Below are 26,661 nucleotides of genomic sequence, written 5' to 3' on the forward strand. Positions count from 1 at the left end.
CTGTCTTTTGGTCTCCCCCGCCTCCCATCGGAGGCTTGTGGGAGGGAAGGTCCTTGAAAGTCTGATCAGGAGCTTCCTCTACTCTTTGGGGGCTGGGAGGAGGGCCCCTTCACCATCTCTAGCTCCAGAAATCGCTGGGAGCATTGACTGGGGACAATGAGGAAATTCTATCAAGGAGTCTCTGGTTTCAGCACCTGCAGATGGCACACGCCTCCCTCCCAGCCCAGGGTGTCTGAGGAGAAACAGAAATCGTTGGGCTACAATGAGGCATGTTCTCTGGAGGCGCTGGGGCTCTCTGCCGGCCAGGGAATTGGCGCTATATGATCTCCTTTGGGGGCCCCACTTGACACTTTGAGCTGAGGAAGCATGGAGGACATCCAAGCCTCCACTTACTCGAAGAACAGATAGGGTGAGGCAGGAGGAAAGAGAGCCTTCTCGAGATACAGTCAACCATCCCCATCCCTTTCCACCTTGGGCTCCAGGGTGAGAGCCTGGCCATGGCCACTCATCTTGGCTCAAGGGCCCCCTCTGGTGGAGGCCTTGAGCATCTCCAGGATCTTTCTGCACAGAAAGGCTAAAATGGAACTCAGGGGCTTTGGAAGTAGGAGCTAGGGAACAGGAAAGGAAGTGTAGTCGCTGTTTATTTAGTCCAGTGCCAGATCAGGAAACTGAGACCCAGAGAGGGAAGTGAATTTAATTTTTAACTAGAGGTGGAAAGGCTTTTTACAGATGAGAAAACTGAGCCTCAAAGGGTTAAATGACTTTCATTTGTTGCTGAAGAGCAGGAAAGTTCTTGGAGGGCATTGAGCCCATTTTACAGTTGAGTAAACTGAGGCCCAGAGAGTAGTTCAGTGTTTGGTGGTGGACAGCTAGCTTTCTTCTCCAGGATAGAGTCACAGACAAGGGAATATAGCTTGTTGAGGATGAGGATTATTTTTATTTTTGTCATTGTGTCCCAAGCACTTAGCACATAGTAGGTGCTTTTCATGCAGTTGGTGCTTAATAAATGGCTTGCTTTTGTATATTTTTATATGTGTACAGTAGAGAAAACCAACATATTGTGCTCAAAGAACCTGGATTCAACTTACCACCTGTGCAGCCTTAGGTAATTTGCCTCTATTTCCTGGTCAGCAAAATGAGGGAATTGGACAAGATGACTTCAGAGGCCCTGGCTGGCTCAGCATCTGTAGTTATCCTCCCTACTGCCTCTAGATTGAATGAAGCAGGAACAGAGGACCATAGTGTGAGAGCAAGAAGGGCCCTTAGAGACGACACTGAGTCCAACCCCTTCATTTAACAGAGAAGGAAACTGAGGCTCAGAGGTGAAGTTACGTCACCAGAGTTACACAGTGTCTAAGACAAAATTCCAACTCAGATCTTGTAGACGCCGATCAAATAAATTACACCCTCTAGTTATTGTGACACAGTAGATAGAATGCCGGGCCTGGAGTCAGGAAGACTCACCTTTCTGAATTCAAATTTGGCTTCAGATGTTAGTGGTGTGACCCTGAGCAAGTTACTTCACCCTGTTTGCCTCTGTTTCCTCATCTGTCAGATGAGCTGGAGAAGGAAATGGGCAAACCACTTCAGTGTCTCTGCCAAGAAAACCCCAAATGGGGTCGTGGAAAGTCAAACATGACTGAAGCGATTGAACACCAACAACATATTACCACCTGCTCTGCCCAGGGAAAATACATAAAATGAGTGCTAGATAGTAGACTTTTAGGTTCCTTCCTTGAGGACCTCCCCTTTGTATTTTCTTAGAGCTCTTTTGGATCTTTGCTTTGTCTACAACGCTCAAACTTGAATCATTCTTTTGTATGCCTTTAGATATTTGGGGTCTAGAAGCCCTTGGAGCCCAAGGATCCTGGTTATTTATTTATTTTATCATCTTTTCCATTTAACCAGTTTTTTTTTAATTGAAAATACTTTTTGAATGAAGACCCACTCCCCCACTTCTTGCCAGTTCTACTTCCTCAGCATTGGGAAAGCAAGGAAGACACAATCCCCTGTCATAATCATGTAGCCAAGCAAAAGAAATCCCCAAATTGGCCACATCCAAAAGAATAAGTCTCACACTGTACTCTTTAAGTGAGGACATGGTGAAATAGGTTCATCATGAGTCCTCAGGAATCATGGTCCTTTACCAATACTTATTAAGCTCCTCCATATGCCAGGCCCTGGCCAGGTACTTGGTGTACCAAGGCAAAAATGAAACAGTCTGTGCACTCAAGGGACTTACATTCTGCTGGGGGAGACGACATAAGGCCCCATAAACAAATGTCACCTCTAAATTGCTCTAGGCCTTTGGCTAAGCGTATAAACCTTATAACATAAAGTTTATATATAAGCTGGGGTGAGGAACCTGTGACCTTGAGACCACGTGTGGCCTCTAGGTCCGTAAGTGTGGCCTTTTGACTGAATCCAAATTTTACAGGACAAAGCCTTTTAATAAAAGGATTAAGTAAAAAATAAAAAGATTAAAAATTGTAATAAAATTTAAAGAAAGGGACTTAAGGATCTAGAAGGCCACATATAGCCTCAAGGCCGCAAGCTTCCCACCCCTGATATGTAAGAAGGTTGCCCCTTCACCAAAAGGTTCCCCATCCCAGCAAAATCACACGTCTCCTTTCTAGCCCTGTCTTTCTGAGTAGCATGAGTATGAATGAAAGTAGGCCTCTTAGAGGGCTGAGAAAGAGGGAACAGGTTTGGCATGAAGAGTCCCCTCCTCTATCCCTCCTTGTTGCAAAGGTCAGCTCTGTTTGGACTGCTTTGGCATTGAGATCAGAAAGAGACCCAAGCAAGGCCCTTCACTCCCTAGGGACCTTCTTGCTCTGGGACCCAAGTGGAAGAGACAGATGGGTATACCTTGGCCCAGAGTCAGCAGGTGACTCAATTTGTCACCTGCTGCCCCCCCAACCTTTTTTTTTTTCAACCAGGCCTGGGAACTAGATCCAGAGGAGGGTCTGAGGAGAGGGTGGGCTTCATTATGGGTGGGTCTGACTTAGATTCAGAAGAGATCAATCAACTCAAGCCATACCCAGCTTTGGAGCCCCAAGAATCCCAAAGCTTGGCCTTGGGCCCGGATCTTTAACATTTCAGGCTTGGCCAGTCCTTCCTGTCCCCACGGTGTGCATCCCTAGCCTCCTATCCACGGTTATTGGGTTGACCCCTGAGACCACATGCCCACAAATGCTCTTTTGTGTCCTTTCTTTTCCCCCGTGGTTATTTCTTTTTTTTTTTTTTTTTTTTAGTGAGGACAATCAGAACATTCCTTTTCCCTCCCTGGAAATCACAGAACCCAAAGACTGTCCTGAGCTGCTTCATCGAAGAGTCTGGTTGGGTTCCTTAGTTGACTTGGAGCAAGAGATGGTGACTCAAGACCTGCTATTTCTGCCTCGGAATGGGCTTGGAGATGATGAGATTTCTAAAGTAAAGACTGGTTTCCTTTTTGGCGTAATAGGAAGAAGCCAGACCTGTGGGGGGCATCCAGGGCCTGGCTGTGTGATTCGCCCAAACCGGCAGGACAAGGCATCTCCCTTTTCTGGGCATCCATTTACCATCTACCAGATTGGGCATGGCGATCTTCAAGCTCACTTTTGGCTCTAAAAACTCTATATTCTTCATTCTAGATCTCTATTAGCTCTGTCACTTAGTGTTCTAAGGACCCTATCAAGTTCTGGACCCCTCCCAGTTCTAACCTTCAGTTTTGTCCCTCATTTTTCCTAGTCCTTCCTAGTTTCAGCGTTTTGTATTCTAAATCATAAAGCTGTGATTCCACAATCTAAGGACAATATCAAGTTCTGGACCCCTCCCAGTTCTTCAGTTTTGTCCTTCATTTTTCCTAGTCCTTCCTAGTTTCAGCGTTTTGTATTCTAAATCATAAAGCTGTGATTCCACAGTCTAAGGACCCTATCAAGTTCTGGACCCCTCCCAGTTCTAACCTTCAGTTTTGACCCTCATTTTTCCTAGTCCTTCCTAGTTTCAGCGTTTTGTATTCTAAATCATAAAGCTGTGATTCCACAGTCTAAGGACAATATCAAGTTCTGGACCCCTCCCAGTTCTAACCTTCAGTTTTGACCTTCATTTTTCCTAGTCCTTCCTAGTTTCAGCGTTTTGTATTCTAAATCATAAAGCTGTGATTCCACAGTCTAAGGACAATATCAAGTTCTGGACCCCTCCCAGTTCTAACCTTCAGTTTTGACCCTCATTTTTCCTAGTCCTTCCTAGTTTCAGCGTTTTGTATTCTAAATCATAAAGCTGTGATTCCACATTCTAAGCTGTGATTCCTGACATTCTGTGGATAATCCTGGTATGTTGGGAATGGAGGGTAGGGGTGGGCATGAGGAAACCAGTCATTAGCCTTGGTTCACCTTGGACCATGTCAGAACTAGAACTCTCCTCTCCCTCTCCTCTCACCCTATCCCATGAAGTGAGGAGTTCCGTGGCTGATGGGCTGATAGCGACAAGATCCCAGCAGGAGAACCTCCTCATGGGTCAGCCCTCAACCAGCATGTTCATTGGGGCACTGGACCTTCTCAGGACCTCTGAGCAGCTGGATGGCACTGGTGCCTTCCCTCCATTGATGCTGTCCAATTTAGACTAGGTCTAGCTTGTGTGGGGGCACATTGTCTCCCCCATCATCTGGGCTCCTCCAGAACAGAGACAGTCCTTTGCCTTGTATCCCCGACATTTAGCACAGTGACAGGCACATAGTGGGCACTTAGTACTACTTAGTAATAAAGTCCTAAGGGCTGACTTGCCCAAGGTCACACAGAGCCAGCATCACTGAGCCACCAAAGGCCATCAGAGGCCATCTGGTCCAAGCCGCTCATTTTACAGGTGAAGAAACTGAGACCCACAGAGGGCCACAGATGGAGAGTGGAACAAGGTTAGTCTGCATGGCTGGGATTATGGGAACCCAGCTCCGCTACCTCCAAATCCAGCTCCACACTCTGCCTAAAGCCCCGTGTTGTAGAACACCTTGAAATCCTTCACCTGCCGGTGTCAGCATCTCAGAAATGCCCCGAGGGACTTTGGCACATCTTAGTGAAGGTGTGCCAGCTGGGTGAGCTGGCCCTGCCCTCTCCTGTCTTCAGGGTTCTTCCAGGAGCTTGTGTGGGCCTGCTTCCCTTTACGGGTAGGCTTTCACGTTGTTCGTTGCTGTGATTATTGTTTGCACACGCACACGCACACACATGTATAATATTTTATATGTAATATATGATTACATCCAATATATTCTACATGCTCATCCATAAATATACGTATGAAATTGTATCAAGGACAAAAATATGTACCCATATAACATGTGTGATGTATTCTATTGTATATCACATAATCATGTATAGCATAGCTTGTTACATATTTGAGGTCCTGAAGAATCAGATGCAGCTAAACACATAGATGCATCCATGTAGACATAGTCTACCTATATACACATGCACACACATATGCATATACACACATGTATACATGCATGTATTTGCACACATGTATATAGTCATGTGTATATGTTTGTGTGTGTATGTGTGTATACACATATATGTATGCGTGTGTGTGTGTGTGTGAGCGTATGAGAAACCACAGCTGGCCTTTAGAACTGAGGAAGCGTTCTAAAGGATCTGGAGGAGATGAATACAGAAGTCATCTCCCTAGAAATTCTGTCTTTTGTTCTGACATCACCGTCCTTTCTGAATTAGCCCTCCTCTTTCCCCAACCCCTCAAGCCATCCTTTGTAACCAAAAATAAACAAGAAAGGGTTGGGGAGCTGTGGGGGGACAGTGTCAGCAAAAACCAGACAGCAAATCATGAGTCTGAGGCAGTGCATGCACCCTCCCCCACGGTGGCGAACAGGTGTATTCATTTCCTGGGGGCAGGTGGAGTTTCTGCTTTGGTCACTACAGTTACATAACATTCATCTCAAAATGTTTTTATTGATTTTCTCACGTCATATTTTCCTTGGTGTCTCCCCTCTCTCGTAACAAATAGTATTTTTTAAAGACAAAAAGAAAAAGATGACAAAGTCAGCATGACTCATAAATACATTGAAAAGTCAGAAAATGTGCAGCGTTCAGTGCCTGTGGTCCCAATTCCATGAAAGAGTGGCTCAGGGTAGGAGCGGTCTCTCCAGTCTCTCCTTTGGAATCACATAGGATTCCATTCACTTTCAGGCAGGGGGTTTCATGGTTATAAGACTTAGTCCTTAGCCTGGCCTAGGGTGGAGTTCAGAATGATCCCATTTCCAAGATGAGAGAGAAGGGCTCTAGCTCTCCAGCTTTTTTTTGGAGGGGTGTGGAGGCTCTTCTCCCTGATAGATTCCACAGGACACTGAGTTTTTTATGACTTTGGAGCCAAGGCCAAACCAGGAAGCCATTAAATTTCCCCTTGACCTGGATTTACTAAATGTAGAGCCCTGCACTAATAAGTAGCTGGGTAGGACTGGGGAAAGACAGGGAGAATGTCGTTTGTGGGGTGCCAGAGCATCTGTCCCTGTCTAAGCCTAGGACCATAGATGGGACCCAGTTTAGCCTGGATGGTGTGGAAATAATGGGAGCAGACCTTAGGTATAGTAGGGATTCTGCTGATGAAGGTGGGCTCCCTCTCAGTGAAGGCTTCAAGGTCAGGCTGGAGGGTCACTCATTGGGACTGACTTGGATGACAGACTTGGCCAGATAAGTATGGAGTTGAGTGGGTGGCCTCCAAGACCATGGGAGAGTCTGTGCATGTAAAGAAATGTTTTTTCTTGGTGGTCCCGAGGGGAAGGGGTATGGACGTCATGGTTTGAACTCTCCACTCAGAAACCTCATGCTTACATCCTCCAGTGATAGCCACAAGTGTACAGATGAGTCAGTATCTGTGTTTATATCTATATAGAAGTAGCTGTAGATGTATACAGACATATGTATGTATATATATATACACATATGTATATATTGTATGTGTGTGTGTGTGTGTGCGCGCGCGCGTGTCTATCTATATTTTGTTTTGGAGAAGCAGTCAGGGTTAAGTGACTTGCCCAGGGTCACACAGCTAGTATGCGTCAAGTATCTGAGTCTGGATTTGAACTCAGGTCCTCCTGACTGCAGGGCTGGTGCTCTGTCTACTGAGTTAATATCCACTGAGACTAAGCCATGCTGCCTCTTAGATGGACTCCCGGATCTGTTTCTGAATGAGAGACAGGCCAGTTCAGGGTCAAGACTTTTGGTTTTCTGTGCTGAGTATTCAATTTGGAGTCCTAGAACCTGGGTTCAGATTCTGCCTCTGTTAGCTATTGTCTGTGTGATGTTAGGTAAGCCACTTAACCCTTCTAGGCCTCAGTTTTCTCACTTGAAAAAATGAAGGGGACTCAGAATGGGATGACCTCTGAGGTCCTGTCTGGCTTGAAGTCTTTGGGCCTATACTCCAGTGACGTTGCTTTGGTCTGTTTAGCAAAAGTCCAGTGTAGAAAATTCCATCTATGGATAAATTTCAGGAAAGCTCCTCAGTAATTAATAATCTCAGCAAATTGTCTGGAGTCAGAGAGGTCTTGCCCAAGGCCAATCGATCAACCAACAAGCACTTCTCTATTGAGTAGTTGAACAGTTACTACATGGCAAGTCAACCAGCATTAATTAGGCACCATGTAAAGTGTAAAATAAGCATTTACTAAACACCACTTAGTACATATCAAGTCAACAAGCATTTATTAAACACCACTTAGTAGATGTCAAGGCTGTAAGCATTTATTAAGCACCTACTATGTTCCAGGCACTGTGCTTGGCACCAGGGACACAAAGAAAGGTAAAAATCATTGAGATAGGATTTGAATGTGGGATATGTTAACTTCCAAGTCATCCCACAGCCACAATGCTATGGTGTCTCTCTTACTATTTGTTTGTAAAGTGTATTCCTTTTCCTTGGAAAGATCAGTCTTGCTAAACCAGTTGTTGGTTGGTTTGGGCAGGAGATGTCTCCCAGAGAGAGAGACTTGTGGGATGGCCATAGCGTTGTGGAGGTGGTGGGAGGCCTTTTACAGCTAGGATTGTTCACCCCCTGGCCTGGGAATTTGCTGGGGCATCCCCATACCCCTTTATGTGGAACAGAGGGAGTAAGCCCTTATCCTGTCCTTCCCAGGTTTCCCTGGGGCTCAATCATTGTTGGAGGTTGAGTATATTTTCTGAATGAAGCCTGGGCTGTGCTCACCTGATTTCTGGGCCACCAGGTGACCTCTTGAGGGGGAGGGGCATTGTTTGAGCCAGTGGGAGAAGGGCCCCTGAATTTTCATCTTGTCTTTATCAGCAAGCATGCTTCCTCGTTGTCTGCTAAAGAGGAGGTGGAGAATGTCACTTTTTCTGAGGTGAGCTAAGAGAAGGATAAAATTTTGAAGGCAGGAAATCTGGGTTTCTGTGGTCCCATGTGCTGAAGTTTGGAGCTGGGGTGGGCCTTAAAACAGTTACTGTTGGGCCTGCAGAACCCACTGTCAAAGCTGGAAGGGGCCTCAGATTGTAGGACATCAGTTCATCAGTCAAAAACATTTATTAAGCACCTACTATGTGCCAAGCCCCATTGATACAAAGAAAGAAAGAGTAAAAATGAAACAAGCAAATAGATGGCTAAATCCAAAGGATAAGAGGAGTAGAATGAATGGGATGGGCTGCAGGGTGATTTTATCGGTATAAGAAGCTTCTAGTGCCAAGGGCACCTACTTGGAGAATTGTCCAGGACATTCAGTGACTTGTCCAGAGTCATTTGGCTGGTATTTGCCAAGGTAAGATTTGAACCCTGAGGAAGAAGGAACACCATGTTGAAAAAAATAAAGTAGGAGCCTTTTGCTAAAATAAAAAATACCACACAACCCACATTTATTAAGCACCTATTGTATGCAAAACTCTATGCTAGGGGCTAGGACAAAGTTAAGCTGAGACAGATTCTGCTCTTGTGTAACTTATAAAGACTCATGGGTGTCAGCGGAGCTAAGTGTGACTAAGAGATACAGCCATAAGGAGCAAGATAATTGGACTGGATGATTTCTGACATCCCCTGCTCTAAGGCCCTCTCAGCTCTGACATCCCCTGTTCTAAGACCCCTCCAAGCTCTGACATCCCCTGTTCCAGGGCCCTTTCTGGCACTAACACTCTGTGTTTCATTTTCCAGGGACCCTGCCAGCTTTCATGTTTTTTGTATTACATATTCTAAACTCCCTTCCTGGTCCCATCTTAGGTGTTCTCAGGTATCTTCCAATTTTGGTATTTTCAGTTCTAGGGGGAGCTAGGTGGTGAAGTGGATGGAACCCTGGTGTCTGGAGTTAGGAAGGCCTGAGTTCAAATATGCCACTAGACACTCAGTCACTGTGTGACCCTGTGCAGGCCAATCAGTCAGTCAACAACCATTTATTAAGCACCTATGCTATTTGTGCCAGGTCATGCTAAATGCTATCTGCCTCAGTTTCCTCATCTATAAAATGGGGATAATGGTAGCCCCTACCTTCAGGGATTATGCTGATGACATGAGCTATTTTCAAAGTGCTTAGCATGGTGTCCGGCTTGCAGTAGATGCTGTATAAATGTTAGCTGTTATTACTGTCAGTAGGCCTGCAGACCCCTTGCTGTTCATACGTCTTGTGGGCTTCCCAGTGTGGTTCTGACCTCAGATGGGAAAGGAGGTGTGGGTAAGAATAGGGGAGAGCAGAGGCATCCCCTTCCCACCAAGCGTTTAGGGGAATGGGAGTAAGTAGGGCTTCCTTCCCCACCTCCCAGGCCCTGCCTCCCATGCAGTTTCCTCCCAGGGGTTTCTGGTGGGCTAGAAGATCCCAGAACACCCCAGATGGGAGTGAAGCCTGTTTGAAGCAGTCCCCTAGACAAGTCATCCACGTGGGCAGAGATTTAATTGGAAGGATGCTAGGAGGATAGCTGGAGGCACCATAGTGCACAGCATGCCAACCCAGTGTTCTTTTTCACAGTACCAGGCCACTGCCTTCTTTTTGGCTTTTGGGACCCCAGTGCTTAGCACAGGGACAAGCACAGACTAGGTGCCCAGTAAATGCCTCTGAAAACGGAATTCTTGCCTCTGGGGCCAGCTCCTTAAGCTGTCTCTCAACTACATTGTTAAAATAATAAAATCTCATTTTTCTATAGCACTTTAAGGTATTCAAGATCCCTGTCCCCCATAATACTCTTTGAGACTGGCAATCCAGAAGTTATTATACCCACTTTACTGATGTGGAAAATAAGTCTTAGAGAAAGGAAATAATTTGCTCATAGAATCGTACTATTCATTAAAATTTATTTCTGGAGAAGACTCAAGGCAAAGATGTGAGTGATCATCATCTATTTCAAGGGCTGTCGTGTGGAAGAGGCATTGGCCTTGATCTGGGTTGTGGTTGAGTCTTGTCCGTGACCCCATTTAGGTTTTTTTAGCAAAGATACCAGAGGAGTTCACCATTTCCTTCTCCAGCTCATTTTACAGATGAGGAAACTGAGGCAGGCAGGGTAAAGTGACTTGCCCAGGGTCACATAACTAGCGTTTGAACTCAAGTCTTCCTGACTCCAGACTACTCTGACTGAATAACGTATGTGGTAGGTTTTTTGTGCAGATACATTTTTTCTTCTTTTTCTTAGTGATCCAAGTCTTGGGGAACAACTGGCGAATAACAGGCTCCCGGGGTCAGTGGGAGACCCTCCTTTCACGTGCTGTATTGGCGTGACTCTTTCTTCTCTTGGGCAGATTTTGGACTCGGAGCTTTTTGAGCTCATGCACCAGAACGGCGATTACACACATTTCTACTTCTGCTACCGCTGGTTCCTCCTGGATTTCAAGAGAGGTACGAGCCTTGGCAGGGGTTGGCTGCCATTTTGTACCATCCAGTGGGAGGGTGGCAGCTCAAGAGCAACTGGGGATAATAAAACGTAAAGGTCTTTGGAAGTCACATAATCCAACCTCTTTATTTTGCACAAGAGGAAACAGGCTTATTGGAGTTAGGGGACTGACCCAAGGTCACACAGCTTGTAGTAGCAGAATTGGAATTCAAGCCCGGGACCTCTGACTCCAATTTCCAGTTCTCTTTCTCCTACACAATAGTACCCTTAGAAGTAACCAAAGCATGTGTCATGAATTACATAAGACATTTCTAGAATATTTTAACATTTCTATAATAACACCATTGGAGCCTCACAAGAACCCATTAAAGTAGGTTTTATTATTTTCATTTCTATAGCTGGAGAAACTGAGGTATGAGTGACTTGATGTTAGGGGGTCTGGATATCCCATGAACTTGATGTTTTTGATGCTGGGCCATAGGCCGTCAATGCTGTTGGGTATCCATCCATTGAATGGGATGAATAATTAGCCATGGATTGAGCTGAGTTGTTCTTGAAGGTGGTTGAGTGAGGGGCAGTGGGGCAGTTTTGAACAGATGGCCTGCTGTCTCTGACACTCTCCGAAGCTGTGCTTTGGTGTTTTCACAGAACTCGTCTACGATGATGTCTTCTCTGTCTGGGAGACCATTTGGGCTGCAAAGCACGTCTCTTCCTCCCACTACGTCCTGTTCATCACCCTGGCCTTGGTGGAGGTGTACCGAGACATCATCCTGGAAAACAACATGGACTTCACAGACATCATCAAGTTCTTTAACGGTACCACAGCGGCCGGGTCCTGCTAGGGGAGGGAGAAGAGGAGGGGCAGCTATGGGGGTCCAGAAGGAAAATGGTACTTTGGAATAAACCAGCTCTTGTTCAGGGCTGACTTGGTGGTGAAATAAGGAGGAAGGTTTGGGAGAGTGAAATCTGTGCACTTGAAGTTCCATTATTTCAAAAAACAGAGTGACAAGACGACATCCTTCCATTGAATCTCTTTGAAGAGAAGGCCTGTCTTCAAGACCCCTCCCAGCCCTGACATCCCCTCTTCTAAGGCCCCTTCCAGCCCTGACATCCTCTGTTCTCAGGTCCCTCCTAGCCCTGACATTCCCTGTTCTAAGTTTCCCTCCTGGTAGAACATTCCATAATTCTGTTGAGGGATGGGATGTAGAGACCCCAAAATACTGACAGCACGGGTCCTGCGTGAATGAATTTGACACAAGCCTTCTTAAAGCCAAAGAAAAACAGTTTATTAAAGATTTGCCATATGGGTTGACTCTTAAGGAGGCTAAACATTTGTAACACTGTATTCACAAGTGGGCCAGATAGAATCTCAGCTAGACAGTCTGAGCTGGATCGAATCTGAGTGCCTTCATGGAGGTGAGATGGAACTTAAATACAGAAAAAGACTGAGGGAAGAATCCAGGTGTCACCAAGTAGTCTGGGGTGCCAGGGATAGTCTTGATAGATCAAACCCAGGGAGAATCCTGATATCCTGATGGGAGTGGCCGGTAGTCCAGACTATCCACAATCCAGTCTGGGCAACTTGGACTTCAAAATATGCTAAGTAGTCAAGAATGTCAAAAGGATGCTAAGATCAAAGAAACAGAATGCTAAATGGTGATCAGACAGGGAGTATCTGGGCTGGGAGAAATGGAAGGGGAATCCAAGGGCCCCCCTCCCCCCAGGGGCAGACTTTCCAGGGCCCTTTAGACAAATGTGACAAAAGCCCTCCTGATCCAAGAGGAAAAGATCTTGGCTTGGACTTGTACCCCATGAATTCTATGAGGATTTCTATAAAATGAGTACCACTTTCTGAGCAGTCCTGGTTCTCCTCCTGCCCTCCTGCCTCCTCTGATTCCCTGCTTGGAGCTGGTGGCTTCACAGGGTCCAGGGCTGTTTGGGACATTTTGCTCACTTCCATTTTCTCCCCTGTCTCTTCTCAGAGATGGCAGAGAGACACAATACTAAACAGATCCTGAAACTAGCCCGAGACCTCGTCTACAAGGTGCAGACTCTGATCGAGAATAAGTAGAGGGCCAGTGGTGGTACCAGCATCCCCTGGAAGTTCCTGCCTGAGGCTTTGGTTGCATCTTCTTTCGTCTGGTGGTATCCACGCTCTCCAGAAAGACTTTGGGACCTGGCCCAGGACCCAGGTTGTGCTGCCAGCATCTGGAAGGGTCTCCTGTTCAGATCTGCAGCTGGCAGGAGAGGGGTTTGTTCCTTCGCTACAACTTCATTCCTATGTGTTCAACCAAAGATCTCCAAGTCAGAATCGTCTCTTTTAGGGGGAGGAAGGGGCCGACTGGAAAAGAAAGGAAGTGTTTCTCCTTTGCCTCACTGCTCTTCCTGTCTTCCCTCGAGTTCCACCTCCCCTGGTCCAAGCAGTTCCCCTATCTTCTGAAGAGCAGGGGTAATGGGGCCTTCCAGGAAGCAGACCTGGGAGAGTCAGCCCTAGCTGCCCCAGGCTCCCTCGTCCCTTGTGTGAACAGTGGGCAGGGTGGAGAGCCACAGATGACCATAATGAAGGAATCTAAGTCCCTTTCACCTCCTTCTACCCACTGCCAAGATCTACTGGCCCCAGTCTAGCCCAGAAACCCCAGAAATATACAGAATAGCCCAGCTTCCTTTCTGATGTTTGGGTATCTGTTCGATGCTGCTCCTTCTTCCCTTCTCCCAGGAGGACACCCTATTTTTTCCTCAAAGGGGAACCTTCTTTTTTCACACCTCAGTGCCAGCCAAAGGTCTGGATCCCAGCAGACAAGGATTTCTTCCTGAGAGCTCTCACTGGGGCTAGGTAGGGCTGTCTCGTGGTGAACTCCTAAAGGATGGACAAGATCAGAGAGCCCTTCCTCAGTGTCCCCTTCCTGGCTTTTTTTTTTTCAAATTTAGGCAGAAGAAAGATGCGGATTAGTCCTGTTGGATGACCCAACAGGGAACACTGGAGGTCTGGCTGGGTGGAGCCTTGATGTGCCCAGAGTGGGGCTCGGGTGGGGTATCTCCCTAAGGTCCCGCTGAGAAGTCGGTCTATGTTAGGATAAATCTACACCCAAGGCTCCTTCCTCTTCTGTTGTCCAGCTGGGACAGCCTCCAGCCACAGACTCACCCTAAATGCATTTTCTCTCCCCAACCTTCCCTTCTATGAGCTTGGTTTCCTCAGTGCCCTAATTGTGATTCAAGGCCACAAATCAGAGAAAGGCAGCCCCAGGTGGGAGAGTGAAGCTCTTTCCCACATCCCCTCTTTCCAGAAAATCATTCAGTGCCCTGGCCATCAACCTGCCTAAAATCTCACCACAGAAACAGCATTGGATTGGTTCCAGGGAAACAACAATAACTACGTAAAACATGACCAGTAGCAGGGTGTAGAGGATAGGGCTTAGCATCAGGAAGAACCTGTGTTCAAATTCTGCCTCAGACACTTATTACCTGTGTTATCTTGGGCACGTGGGCCTCAGTTTCTTCCTCATCTCTAAAATGAAAGGATTGGATTAGATGGTCTCTGAGGTCCCTTCCAAACTCCAAGGCTATGATTCTGTATAGCATCAGCTACTCAGTATGTGTGTACAATCCTTGAGTTAGAGGTGAGAGACGCAGACACCGTCTGTGGGAGCTGTAACTCTCGTTTCCAGAGATAGAAAGTTATCTCCTCATAACTCTGGGAGACAGTTGCCTACGTTCTCTTATTCTCAGTTTACAGATGAGGAAGTGATTAATTCTGGGTCACACAGCTCCTGAGTGTGTGAGCTGGAATTTCAAGCCAAGTCTTCTGGCCCCAGGTTCAATTCAACAAACATTTCTGAAGCACCTGCTGTGTGCACAAGAAATGGAGCAACCGCTACTCCCAGTGAGCTTCCATTCTCTACCAAATGGCATCTAGCAGCAGTATTTGCGAGGCATCATCCATTTCCTCCAGGAGGAGAAGGCTCTCTTGTTATCTACCCTGCATTGTCCTCTCTCCCCTCTCTGTTGGATCTGGGTCTTTTCTCTTGACTTAATCTTAAGAAGAGCATACTTGGTGAGCCATGGGGAGTGTTGAGCTTCCCTACTCTGAGAAACCATCTGTATACGACTTTCAGAATCCATCTTATTCCATCTGAAGTCTGAGTACTTAACCCTGATCACCAGATAGAAAGTGGCATCTTCTTCTATTCCACTTGCGGTCATCAGCCTGGTCTCCCATCACTTTCCAGGTGTGTAGGAACAAAACAATCAAATACATAAGAAGGCCCCTTAGAGAAATTTTAAAAATCCAAATATTCCCAAGTTGTCATGCTTCGGACAAAGTGCCTGAGAAATCCTGGAAGCCTCTTCTCTCTGTTGCGATGGTTTTCCAGAAAGCATCTCTTGGCCATTTGGAATCCCTGGGACTTACCCTATTTCTTGTGAATCTCATGTTTCCATACATAACCAAATTTAAGCAATTTGCGAGTTCTTTGGCAAATGGGACTGAAGCTTTTCATTGTTATATATGTATATTGCCAGTGTTTACCAGAGATTTGTCTCTCTTTTCACATATACACACATATGAGAGGCAGAGTGGTACAATTCAGTACAAATCAATGAGCATTTATTCAGCCCCTACTGTGTGCCAATCACTGAGCTAGGTACTAGGGATACAGAGACAAGACAAAGGAAAACAAAACACTGTCTGCCTTCGAGGCATTTAGAGTTCACTGGAGGTGCTTACATTCTGTAGGACAGAAGGCATATATTTGCTAGATTTGGAGTCAGGAAGTCCTGCCTCTTCCTAGATGTATGACCCTGGGCAAGTCATTTGACCTCTTTCAAACTTCTCTACTAAGTTAGAGAAAAGCATCAGTCTGCTTGGGTGTAGGAACCCTCCACTGAGAAAATCTCAGATCCTTGATATATTGATACCTATCTATGGACAAATGTAGAGAAGTCTATGAAGGGGGTCAAGCTAATATTACCGTATTTATTTATTTATTTTGGGAAGAACCTTTTTGCTTCTGAAGACTGTATGGCTCATGCTTCCCCTCCCTTTCAGTGGTGTGTCCAGATGTCATCTTCTCATGTCAACTCTTCTGTTACTCCCACAAAAAAATTAAGGGCAGAGAAAAGACCTTTGATTCTCTTTTTCTTTTGTGTGGATACATGCCCACCTGTCTGAGTTGAGGACTGAATGAGGCTCTGAAGCTGAACATAGCCCTGATGTGAAGTTTCAACATGTACATTAATATATATATATATATATATATATATATATATATATATATATATATATATATATATATATATACACAAATATATAGGTATATTCCATATAGAGATATATTAGGTAACTTTGACTTATTTATTGCCTAACCTACCTCATGGAGGGGGGTGAGGATGGGCATTTTCAATTTTGGAATGTTTAAAACAGCCTTGGAACTAGTTACTTGCCTGCTCTTTCAGGCAAGTGAAATAGAATGCTGGTGGGTTTTTTTGTGTGTTTGTTTCCTACTAGTATCCATTCTCAAGGTGGATGATTTATGTGAGCTGGTCAGTTTTCAAGTCCTTATTTATGAGACTGGTTTAAAATGTAGGAAGTGTCCTGTGTGTTGTCTATGTAGCCCCCTCTTTGGCTCAACTCTGGTTTTAACATTCCCAAGAGCAAAGGCAGTTTTCTCTAGAAAACACCTGTCTCCAAGAGGCTTTCAAAAATGAGCTTCTCATGAGCACCAGCCAACTGTGCTCTAGCACAGCAGCTTTGACCGCAGGTAGCAGCAGATTCTGCCTAGAGGAGAAAGAAGCGGTGAAATGCCATGCTGGAGATCAGAGTAGTTTTCACATCAGAGGGAAAATTTCCATCTCACTCTCTGACTTTTTCCATGTGAGCATTGTATAGATACTGACAAGCTTTTAAATCAATGGTTTTCCATTTTTACCAGCCCTTGTATCTCCCACAAACCACATACCTCACCCAAAACTCGCTGAACGTATCGGGAAATGGCGCCATGTTAAGTGAGCCACCAGTGGGGCCAGCCAAAGTGAGTTATTAAGTTGGGCCAGAACCACAAATCCAGATGTTGTCAGATTATATACACATGTTCAAATTCTAGAATACCAGCCTGTGAAACCATCCAGAGGTGACTTTAGAGAATTTCTGCTTATGGGAAAGAGTCACTTGGCTGATGGACCTTTTTGTGGAACAAGAAGAAAGGTCTATCATGGCAACCCAGAGAGAGCACCCAAAGGAGTTTTTTCAGGGGGGGCCATCCCTCTAGCTTCCCATATTTTTTGGTGTACATGTTGATCATTTAAAAGTAAAGAATCATCTTTCCTTGAAACTGGGGTTGACAGCTGAATCCCTGGCATTTGTAACTCCTGCCTGTCACTGGTGGTTAAGTAACTGATAAGAGGTAGATATTCCCTGCCCCACTAATTGCACAAAACCAACAATGGAACCGGGGTTGACCTTACATAGTGAGTTTCCATTGGAAACTATATATTTTTTAAAAAAAAAATACAGATACTATGAGATATCTGTTTACATCCAAGTGGCATACTACTTGAGTATTGAGCTTTTAGATGGTGGGAAATATGTCCCACTCACTCCATCCTAGAAAATTGGTTATAGATCCTAAATACTAGAAAGTCATAAAGCAGCAGTGGGTGGTATAAAGGGTTCTGTATTTTTGGTCTGGAGCAACTAGGAAGTGCAGTGGATAGAGCACCAAGGCTAGAATCAGGAAGACCTGAGTTCAAATGTGGCCTCAGTCACTTACTAGCTATGTGACCCTGGGCAAGTCACTTAACTTTGTTTGCCTCAGTTTCCTCATCTGTAAAATGAGGTGGAGAAGGAAATGGCAAGGAGTTTGCCAAGAAAACTCCAAATGGGGTCACAAAGAGTCAGGCATGACCGAAACCACATCAGCTGCGTTTTTGGTCTTTGTGACAGTTTTTTGTTTGGTTCTTTTGATGGTTACTAAAGGAAATCTGTGGGATGGCAGATGTTCCTGAGGTACCCATGGCCTATGGCCCCTCCACCAGCCTTACTGTTTCATATTCCACCAGTCCCATTGTTCTGATTCTGTACTATATCTCAGTTCTCACATTATTCCTTGGTCTGCCAGTCTCATCGTTCCATGTTCCAACAGCCCCTTTTTCCCCAATATCATTCTTCCAGCATCCACATTCATATATTGCAATGGCCCCATCCTGTTATGGTCCCAGTACCCCAATGGTCCCATTGCTCTGTCATCATTCAGCCAGCTTCACACACCCCCCCCTCAGCCTTAGTTCGGTGTACACAGGCCTTTTGACATGCACCAGAACTTCCCTCTGAAGCTTGCAGACCCACGTCTAGGCTTGCCCTCGTGGGGAGCAGGGTGCCCACATACCTGTTGAACTCGCACAAATGCCTAATCTAATGCACTATGGCTCTCCTTGTTCTCGATGGTATATTTTTACAGACAACAAAAAAAGTCTAAGTTGATATTTTTGCTTTTTGTAAAGGACTTCTTACACAATTGCATTCATTTGAATTTTCTGTAGTCATGGATGAAGGACTGGCCACATCTTCTTTAAGCATTCCTGATGTGAGTTTTGGAAGTATGTGGTCTTTGTCCCCAAAATGTGTGTGTCTGTGTGTGTGTGTGTTTCAGGCATCTTTGCCTCTTGTAGTGTTGAAACTGAAAATAATGGTTCTGTGTAAGATTTCATGTGGATTGGATTTATTCCACTTAAGACCAAGATGGCGGCACAAAGGTGTTTGAGTGATATCCTGGTGTGATTTCCCTTCTCTTTCCTGGGCCTTTTCCTCTCCCAGCTGACCAAATGGAAGACCATGGGTTGTTTTTTAATTTGGTTATGAAGATGATCCCAGAAAAGTCGGAGCCATGACTGCCTGGGTCGGGAAGAAAGAAGAAAGCCATGTTGTTTCCACCATGAACCACTCTACTTAATCCCTACATTTTGGAGTGAGTACAAAATATTTCACAGTTCTTTCCCTTTCCCTTCTCCCTTTCTTCTCCTTCTCCTTGGAGACTGATGTGGTGAGCAGGCAACATAGTAGAAAGAATTATCAAATGTGGTGCCAGAGAACTCTGAGTTTGAACTATAACTACTATTACTGCCTGCAGTGTGAAACTTTCAGGAAGTCACTTAAATTTTCTGTGCCTCATTTCCTCCTCTGTAAAATAAGCTTGTTGGTCTAGGTGATTTCTAAGGTCCCTAATTTTTATAATTTTCTCCTTAGAGCTTCTCCTAGGGCAGGGGAGCTGAGCCCAAGATAATAGGAAGGAGCTCACCCATTCTGGTTCAATGTCCCTCTTCCCTAACACCAACCCCATTTATTAAACACTTGCTGCCTTCCAAGTGAAAGGCCTTGGAGTAAGAAAGACTTGGATTCAAAGCCTTCTCTGACACACACCAACTGTGCGACCTTGGGCAAGTCACTTAAGCTCCTATCAACCTAGGCAATTTTCTGAGATTCTAGAGGGAATTTCCTTACTGAGAGTTCCCTATGCCAATGAAATCCCAGATCAACCTCCTCCCCTCCAAAAAAGTGTTCTAGGCACTGTGGATGTTAGACATATAAAAACAAAAATGAAATGTTACTGCCCTCAAAAAGCTTACATGCTAGATGTACACAGGTAAGTAAATGCTAAATACAGAGAATCCCAAAAGTCAGTGCCCCTTAAACCTTATTAAGTTCTAATAAGCTTAAACTATACCACGACCAAATAAATGCAGTGGAATTTTTGGGAAGGAGCTCCTCCTGTAACCATCCCAAGGGATGGACCAGAATCTTTTCCACTCATGTTTCCTCCTCCTGCCCTCATAATTCCAGTCCTTTTCTTTCCTTGGGGTGTTTGCCTGGTTTTTACCATCACCCAGACTTCACTGGCATTTCATTCTTAGTCCCCCTTTTCTCCCTTGATTATTCATTTTATATTTTGCCTTGGGACTTTAAAGATGTGACAGGGGCCCAGGAGCACAAATCAAGCCCCATCATTGTTAGATATAGTACCACAAAGGTTAAAGGTCATCTAGGCCAATGGCCTTAATTAAAGGAGAGAAAAGTGGGGCCCAACAGGGGGCTTTAAGTCCTGTGGCTATTGAGTAGCAGAAACAGAATTTGACCCATAGTCCTCTGAGTCAGATGATGCTTTTCCTTTGGATAAAGGCTCAGAATGGGGACTATCCCATCTGCACTCACAAAATCCCCAGGTATCACTTACTCAAAGCAGGAAGTCACTTGGAGGGCAAACCTCTCATTCATGGATTCTCCTGGAAATGAGACCAGTGTAGGAAGGAGAAAACAGGTGTGGGGTGGGTAGGCAAGACTCTGAACTGTTTACCTTAGAGGACCCCAGGCTGCAGCCTCTGGGATTTTAGGGCATTAGGGATGAGGAGAGAGTTAATAGTCTGAAAGTATGAACCCAATAGCACGATTCAATTATCTTTGAAGTGCCGACTTTCAATCAGGAATATACCTGCTGCTCATCAACACCAGCAAAGAGAGGTGACTGAAATTGCTGAAACTGATCCTAAGACCTCCCTTCTTTGGAAGCCGATTTCAATAAATGGGTGGCCTCTCTGGCTGTTATGGTCACAGAGCTTGGAAAATCTGTAGCCATCGCCCTGTTCAGGAGTAAATTAGGCCCCTTCTACCTTACCCACCCCCTCAAGACAGGATGTTCCAACAGGGTGTTCATTCACTTGGTAGGAAAGTCACCGACCCTCTCCTCCTCCTCCAAATCCAAACGGTCTCTGGTTAAATAGCCCCAGAGAAGGATGAGAAAAGACTCCAGGTCATGAAAGTCTGGGTCTTTTTTGTAGTAAATAATGCATATGCGACTTGACATCTAGATTCAGTCTCCAGGGTGATGCTGGACTGTTGTGACTCTAGCTTGGATGCTGTCCTGGTCTGAGAGAAATCCTTCTGTATGAGATCAGTCAATGTGGTGGCTTTTATGGTATTATGTATCCGTGTCACCCAATTTATGAGCACATGTGATCTCCATGTGGTGGTATAATATATTTTATATGGGTTTTGGCCCTGCCTTTTTTTTTTTTTATTGTAAATTGATTGTTTCAGAAAAAAACAACAGTTGCAAACTTTGGTCCCTATGGTCTGTGTGTTTTCAGAATAATAAAATCGTTACTGGTTGGTCTCTGGTTTTGTTATTGGGTGAGGGGATATTTGCAGGAAGTGAAGTAAAATGATGATGACAACGATGATGATGATGAGGATGAAAACATCTATGGTTTACAAACTCTTTCGAGCAGCCTGGTGTAGTAGATAGGACTAACCTCTAAGTCAGGAACTCCCGGGTTCAAGTCATGTCGTGTCTCTAACACACACTGGCTGTGTGGCCCCGGGCAAGTAAGTCATTCTAGGCAGCCCTCCAGACCAAGTGGAAGGGAAGGTGTGGACCTGAATTGGTCAAGTTTCCTCACCCAGGAGTTCCCTTTGCCACTAAAATCACAAGCCAATCCCCATCCATATTCTTAAACATTCTGTAGATATTATCTTACTTGTTCCTCACAACAGCCCAATGTAGTAGGTGCTATTATTATCCCTGTTTCACAGATAAGAAAACTGAGGCTCAGAGAAGTAAGGTACTTGCCCACAATCATACAGCTAGAAAGTTTCTGAGTGGTTATTTGAATTCCAGTTTTCTTGGCCCTATGTTTAATGTTATACTTGTGTAGTGAGGGGGTGGAATTAGTTGATAAGCCCTAATTAGTCCCCTTCTGTATATATATATACCAGACATTCTGCTGGGTGAAGCCATCTGTGCCCTGTTATACATATACATATAAGTGCACTGATATATGCCAGGCTTCATTGGAAGTATTGGGAATACAGAACAAGTAAAAATAATAAGGTTCTGCCCTCAGGGAACTTAAATTCTAATACAGTCAAAGGAAGGTGAAAAGGCTGGGGAGAGAAGAGAAGGTGCTTGAGCCAGGCAAGATGAAGAAAGATTCCAGAGAGGCAAGAAAAGTGGGAGAAGGAACCTGACTGGTCTGGAGGCTCTCCCCTAAAATGGAGGTAGAAGGAAAAACTGTCAAGAGGAAGGGGATTTGAGGAGAAAAGATCTCTGAGTGTGAGAAAAATGCTGGGGATGGGGAAGAAAGACTTGCATGGAGAGGAGTGAAGGACCTATTCTAAGGCCCCTCCCAGCCCTGACATCCCCTATTCTGAGGCCCCTCCCAGCCCTGACATCCCCTGTTCTGAGGCCCCTCCCAGCCCTGACATCTGCTGTCCTGAGGCCCCTCCCAGCCTTGACATCCCCTGTTCAGAGGCTCCTCCCAGCCCTGACATTTTGTATTCTAAAGATGCTCTTTTAACATTTCCCATATCCCAATAGCCCCCTCACCCCCATGCTTCCATTGTGGAAGCCAGTGTCCCCTACTGCAGCCTCCCTCGGTCTACTCACATCATCCACACCTGGGAACTTTTCAGGCCAAGAGTAGAGGACCAGTCTGTGACCCAGAAGCTTCCCAGTGCCCTCTGCACGTGATCCAGAGGCCCACTGAGCCAGAACATCTACGTCTGTTTCCCTTGTGCCCAGGACAGGGTGGGTGCCTTGCCTCTAATAGAAGATTGTGGAAGTGCAGATGTCTCGCAGAACTGGATGTTGTCTCCTGGATGGAAGAACTGAGGATCCCAATGCTAGGACAGAAACAGCTCGGAGGTCAACCAGGCCACCCCCTTCATTTTGTAGAAAAGGAAACTGGGTACTTGCCCACATTCACTGGGTAATAACCCTTAGAGGCAGGATATGAACCCACATCTGAGACTTAAGAACCAGCGCTCTTATCCCTGTACCACATGGTCTTCTGGAGAGGTGGGGCAAAGAAGCCTTGTAGAGTAGCCACAATTGCTTAGAACTGACCACCTAGGCAGCCATAACTAAAATCTCCATTTCTCCATAAATCCTTCCATAGAGTCTGTGTGACCAACGCAACTATGAAGATACAACTTGTGTTCAAGGCTTGAGAACCCCTTGAACCCAGGGGTTTAGACCTATATATTATGCCTTTTTTCATAGACCAATGGACTTCAGAAAGAGAAAAACATTAATCTGACCCCACTGTCTTTCAGAAGCAACCTGTCCAAGGTCACAGATAAACTGTAGAGATTTGAACCCAGGTCCTCTGACTTCCTCAGCTGATCTAAGTCTTTGGCCAAAAGTAGATCTGGATGACAAGAGGATATAAGGGGATGCACTTTGAGCCCCTTAGGAAAGAGATAAAACGTAATCTCAAAGGAAAATTTAAACTGGGTAGAGGAAAATCTTCCCAGCAATGATGAGATCTATTCCCAAGTGGGATGGGCTATGCTATCTGTGGAGTCCTCTTCCCAAGTGGAGTGGGCTATCTGTGGAGCCCTGTTCCCAAATGGGATGGGCTATCTTCAGAGCCCTTCAAAGAAAGGCTGGATGTCCACTTGTTGGGGATGTTATAAAGAGGATACACATCCTTGAGTAAGACAAGATGGCCTCTAAGGTCCCTTTGAACTTAAAGATCCCGTAATTCTGTGGTGGTAACTCTATGAAAACGAAATCAGAGTTGGAAAGCTAAGCCATTCTGGGCAGGAAAGCCTGGTCTCAAAGCTCGCCCTCCAGGGAAGGAGATGCAACAAGAAGAATTTAACCATCTGAACACTTATCTCCTGTATCCAGGCTGTTGGGAGGATATTTTTAAAAATATTGCCAGTGTGATGGTGGGCATACTAATGCACTGTTGGTAGAACTAATGAATCTCAACCATTCTGGGAAAGCAATTTTGAATTATGACTCACAACTTGGATTAGTGGTTCTAGTTTCCAGAGAATGAGTCCCTATCCAGTGTGCCCCAATATCAACAGTTAACATCTTTTTAATATCAATATACCAATTCATACCCATTAGCTTTTACAAAAGGATATTTACTGAGAAGCTATAACAAGGACCAAAGTATAATAACATCCTGCAAAGAGTCTGGGACATACTTTCCCATAGGTACAGCCTGACTTCGAGAGGGAGTAATCTCAAGCTTAGAAAGCACGTGTATCCAATGATTAACTCACAGCTCCTGGTTGGATGGATGTTCTTTCTCCTATTGTGAAATTCTTGTGAAGTTTCCCTGGGGTCTGGGTAGTTCCCTGATGGACCCATGGCCTGGGTCCCTGTAGAATCCTGAAGCTGCCTCCTCTCTGCATGTCTGGCTTGTTTTCATCTGCTCTTTAGAAGACTTGTTTGTCATGGGCCAGTCTCTCTGAGGACATGGCAATAGTGAGGGATCTGGAGGGAAGTGTGAAACTCTCTCTCTGTCCTCCCTTGCTGCCCACCCAGCCAAGTATAAGCTTCCTCAAGATACCAAAACTTGACTCCAATAGCAGTTGTTGGAAAAGCTTCTACTGGAATCTTCTTCTATACCTAGATTTAATTCTGTAAGGGGCAGCTAGTTGGTACAAAGGAGGGAATGCCTAGCCTGGAGTTGGGAAGACTCGTCTTTGTGAGTTCAAATCTGGCCTCAGACACTTACCAGGTGTGTGACTGTGGGCAAGTCACTTAATGCTATTTGCCTCAGTTTCTTTATCTGTAAAAATGAGCTGGAGAAGAAAATGACAAACCACTCCAGTATCTTTGCCAAGAAAAACCCAAACGGGATCACAGAGTCTGAAATGACTGAACAACAATCCTTTAAACCAATCTCAATATATTTCCTATGTAGCATCACTTCATTTCATCCACTGATTTAGAGCATTTTATTCCTTCCAAATTGAATAGAGACTTTTCTCCACTTAGTTTGTGTTTTTGGTTGATTGATTATATTATGTTGATTATGGCGTTCATGCCAGGTGATACATTTGATTGATTCTGTAGCTCAAAGGGGGTGTTCTCACCTGATCAAGACTAAAGCAAACAGTAAGTGCTTAATAAATGCTTTCTGATTGTTGCAATGTCATATAGTAAAAGGATATTCTATTATATTCATGAGCCACAAGTAACATGGTCATTTCTCAATCAAGGGGCATCTACTTTGTGTGTAGTTCACAAAAAGTGCTGCTATAAATACTGTAGTGTATATGGGGCCTTACTTTCTATCTGTGTGCCAGGCAATGTACTAAATAAATCCGGGAGATTCTAATAAAAGCAGAAACACAGTCCCTGCCTTTCAAAAGTCCATATTCTACTAGGCGAGATAACATGAGAATAACTATGTACTTATCACAATGAAAATAAAAGTAACCTCAGAAGAAGACACTGGGATAAGGGGAAGGGAAAGGAATTTATTTATAAAGCACCTACTATGTGCCAAGTACTGTGCATTGTTCGAATGCAAAATGTACGCTTGCCAAAAAGACTATTTTATGGAGAACTCACATGGGGCAGGCGATCACATGGTGGTCAGAAGAAGCGATACGAGGGCACTCTCAAGGTCTCTCTCAAGAACTTTGAATTTGATTGTACAACATGGGAGACACTGGCACAGGACTGCTCAGCATGGTGTGCCCACATCAGAAAGGGTACTGTACTCTATGAGCAAAGCAGAATTGAAATAGCACAAACAAATGGGCAAATTTGGAGTACCCATCCTAAATATTCACATGGACTATGGTAGAGCGTTCTGACCTTGTATTGTTCTTATCAGCCACAGTCAGAGACACTGAAACTTCATTTTATCGTGATGATGTCATTTTGGTCCTCTTTGAGAACAAAGGACAACAAACAACCAACCAACCAACTGTGCTAGACACCAAATATTATCTCATTTGATCCTCACAATGACAGAGAAAAAAGGTGCTATCATTATCCCCTTTGTTACAGTTGGAAAAACTGGGGCAAACAAGGTTAAGTGACTTGCCCAAGGTCACACAGTTAGTAAGTGTTTGAGGTTAAATTTGAAGTCAGGTCTTCCAGATTTGCGGTCCAGCTGCTTCTAGGGGTAGAGGAGGGAAGCTGGGATTTGAACTGAGACTTTGAGGAGTCCAAGGAAGCTAGAAGGCAGGGAGGAGTAGCGAACACTCCAGGTGTGTGGGACAAAAAATGAAAAGGCAGCAATTAGGTGATGGACTGTCTGGTTCAAGGAACAGTGAGAAGACCAGTATCCCTGGACCACAGGGCACGGAGGGGAGTAAAGGTAAGAAGGCTGGAAAGGTAGGAAGGGGCCAGGTGGTGAAGAGTTTTAAAAGCCAAACAAAGGATTTTCTCTTTGATCCTGGTGCTCCTCAAGAGCCATTGGCGATTAATGAACAAGACAGGAAGGCAGTCAGATCTTTGTTTTAGGGACTTCCCTTTGGCAGCTGTGTGGAGGCTGGATTTGAGTAAAAAGAAACTCGAGATGGGGAAAGAAGCCACAAGGGAAGGAAATGTAGCCATGGTGAGATGACAGGCTGCACCAGAGTGTTGGCTGTGGAAGATGAGAGGAAGGGACAGACAGGAGAAATGTTCTGGAAGCAGACACTCACAGACTTGATGACAGATTGAGTACGTGGGCTGAGTGTGAATGAGGAGTTGCTGATGACACCAAGTTTGTAAGAAATCGTGATTCCTTTCACAGTCACAGGAAAACTGGGAAGAACTGGGAGGGATTGGGGGTGGGGGGAATAAGGTTGAATATGTTGAGTTTGCCGTACTTCTGGGGTATCCAATTTTAGATCTTCCAAACGTAATTGACATATTAGTTAGTTTTGTGAAATTGCTTCTTTTTAAAAACCATTATCTGTTAAGAATTGGCACTCTGGGAGGGGGAATGCTTTAGGAAAATGCAGGTGATATTAAAAAAAAATTGTTAAACATTTAACATTTGTTAAAATCATTGAGAAACTACCAAGTAGTGTACTAAAATGAAGCATCCGAGGGGGATGTGGGTAGGGTAGGGCCTC

The 26,661-nt window shown here is 45.0% G+C and overlaps 2 protein-coding genes across 4 annotated transcripts in view; one reads left to right on the forward strand and one right to left on the reverse strand.

The window, feature by feature from the left end:
- LOC140499108 (uncharacterized) overlaps nucleotides 1-15,915 on the forward strand; it is a 264,366-nt gene extending 248,451 nt beyond the window's left edge. For 2 of the 3 annotated variants that reach the window (XM_072600119.1, XM_072600117.1), the window contains one exon: nucleotides 12,779-15,915. In XM_072600119.1, coding sequence (XP_072456220.1) covers nucleotides 12,779-12,814 — 36 coding nt within the window. In that variant the 3' untranslated portion in view covers nucleotides 12,815-15,915. Of the gene's footprint in view, nucleotides 1-3,254; nucleotides 5,301-12,778 lie in introns of those variants that run through there. The other variant, XM_072600118.1, reaches the window with a different exon arrangement.
- The window catches only part of LOC140499107 (uncharacterized), a 392,730-nt gene that overhangs the window by 349,644 nt on the left and 16,425 nt on the right, over nucleotides 1-26,661 (reverse strand).

The sequence above is a fragment of the Notamacropus eugenii genome, chromosome 4, assembly GCF_028372415.1.
Source record: "Notamacropus eugenii isolate mMacEug1 chromosome 4, mMacEug1.pri_v2, whole genome shotgun sequence".
Taxonomy (NCBI): domain Eukaryota; kingdom Metazoa; phylum Chordata; class Mammalia; order Diprotodontia; family Macropodidae; genus Notamacropus; species Notamacropus eugenii.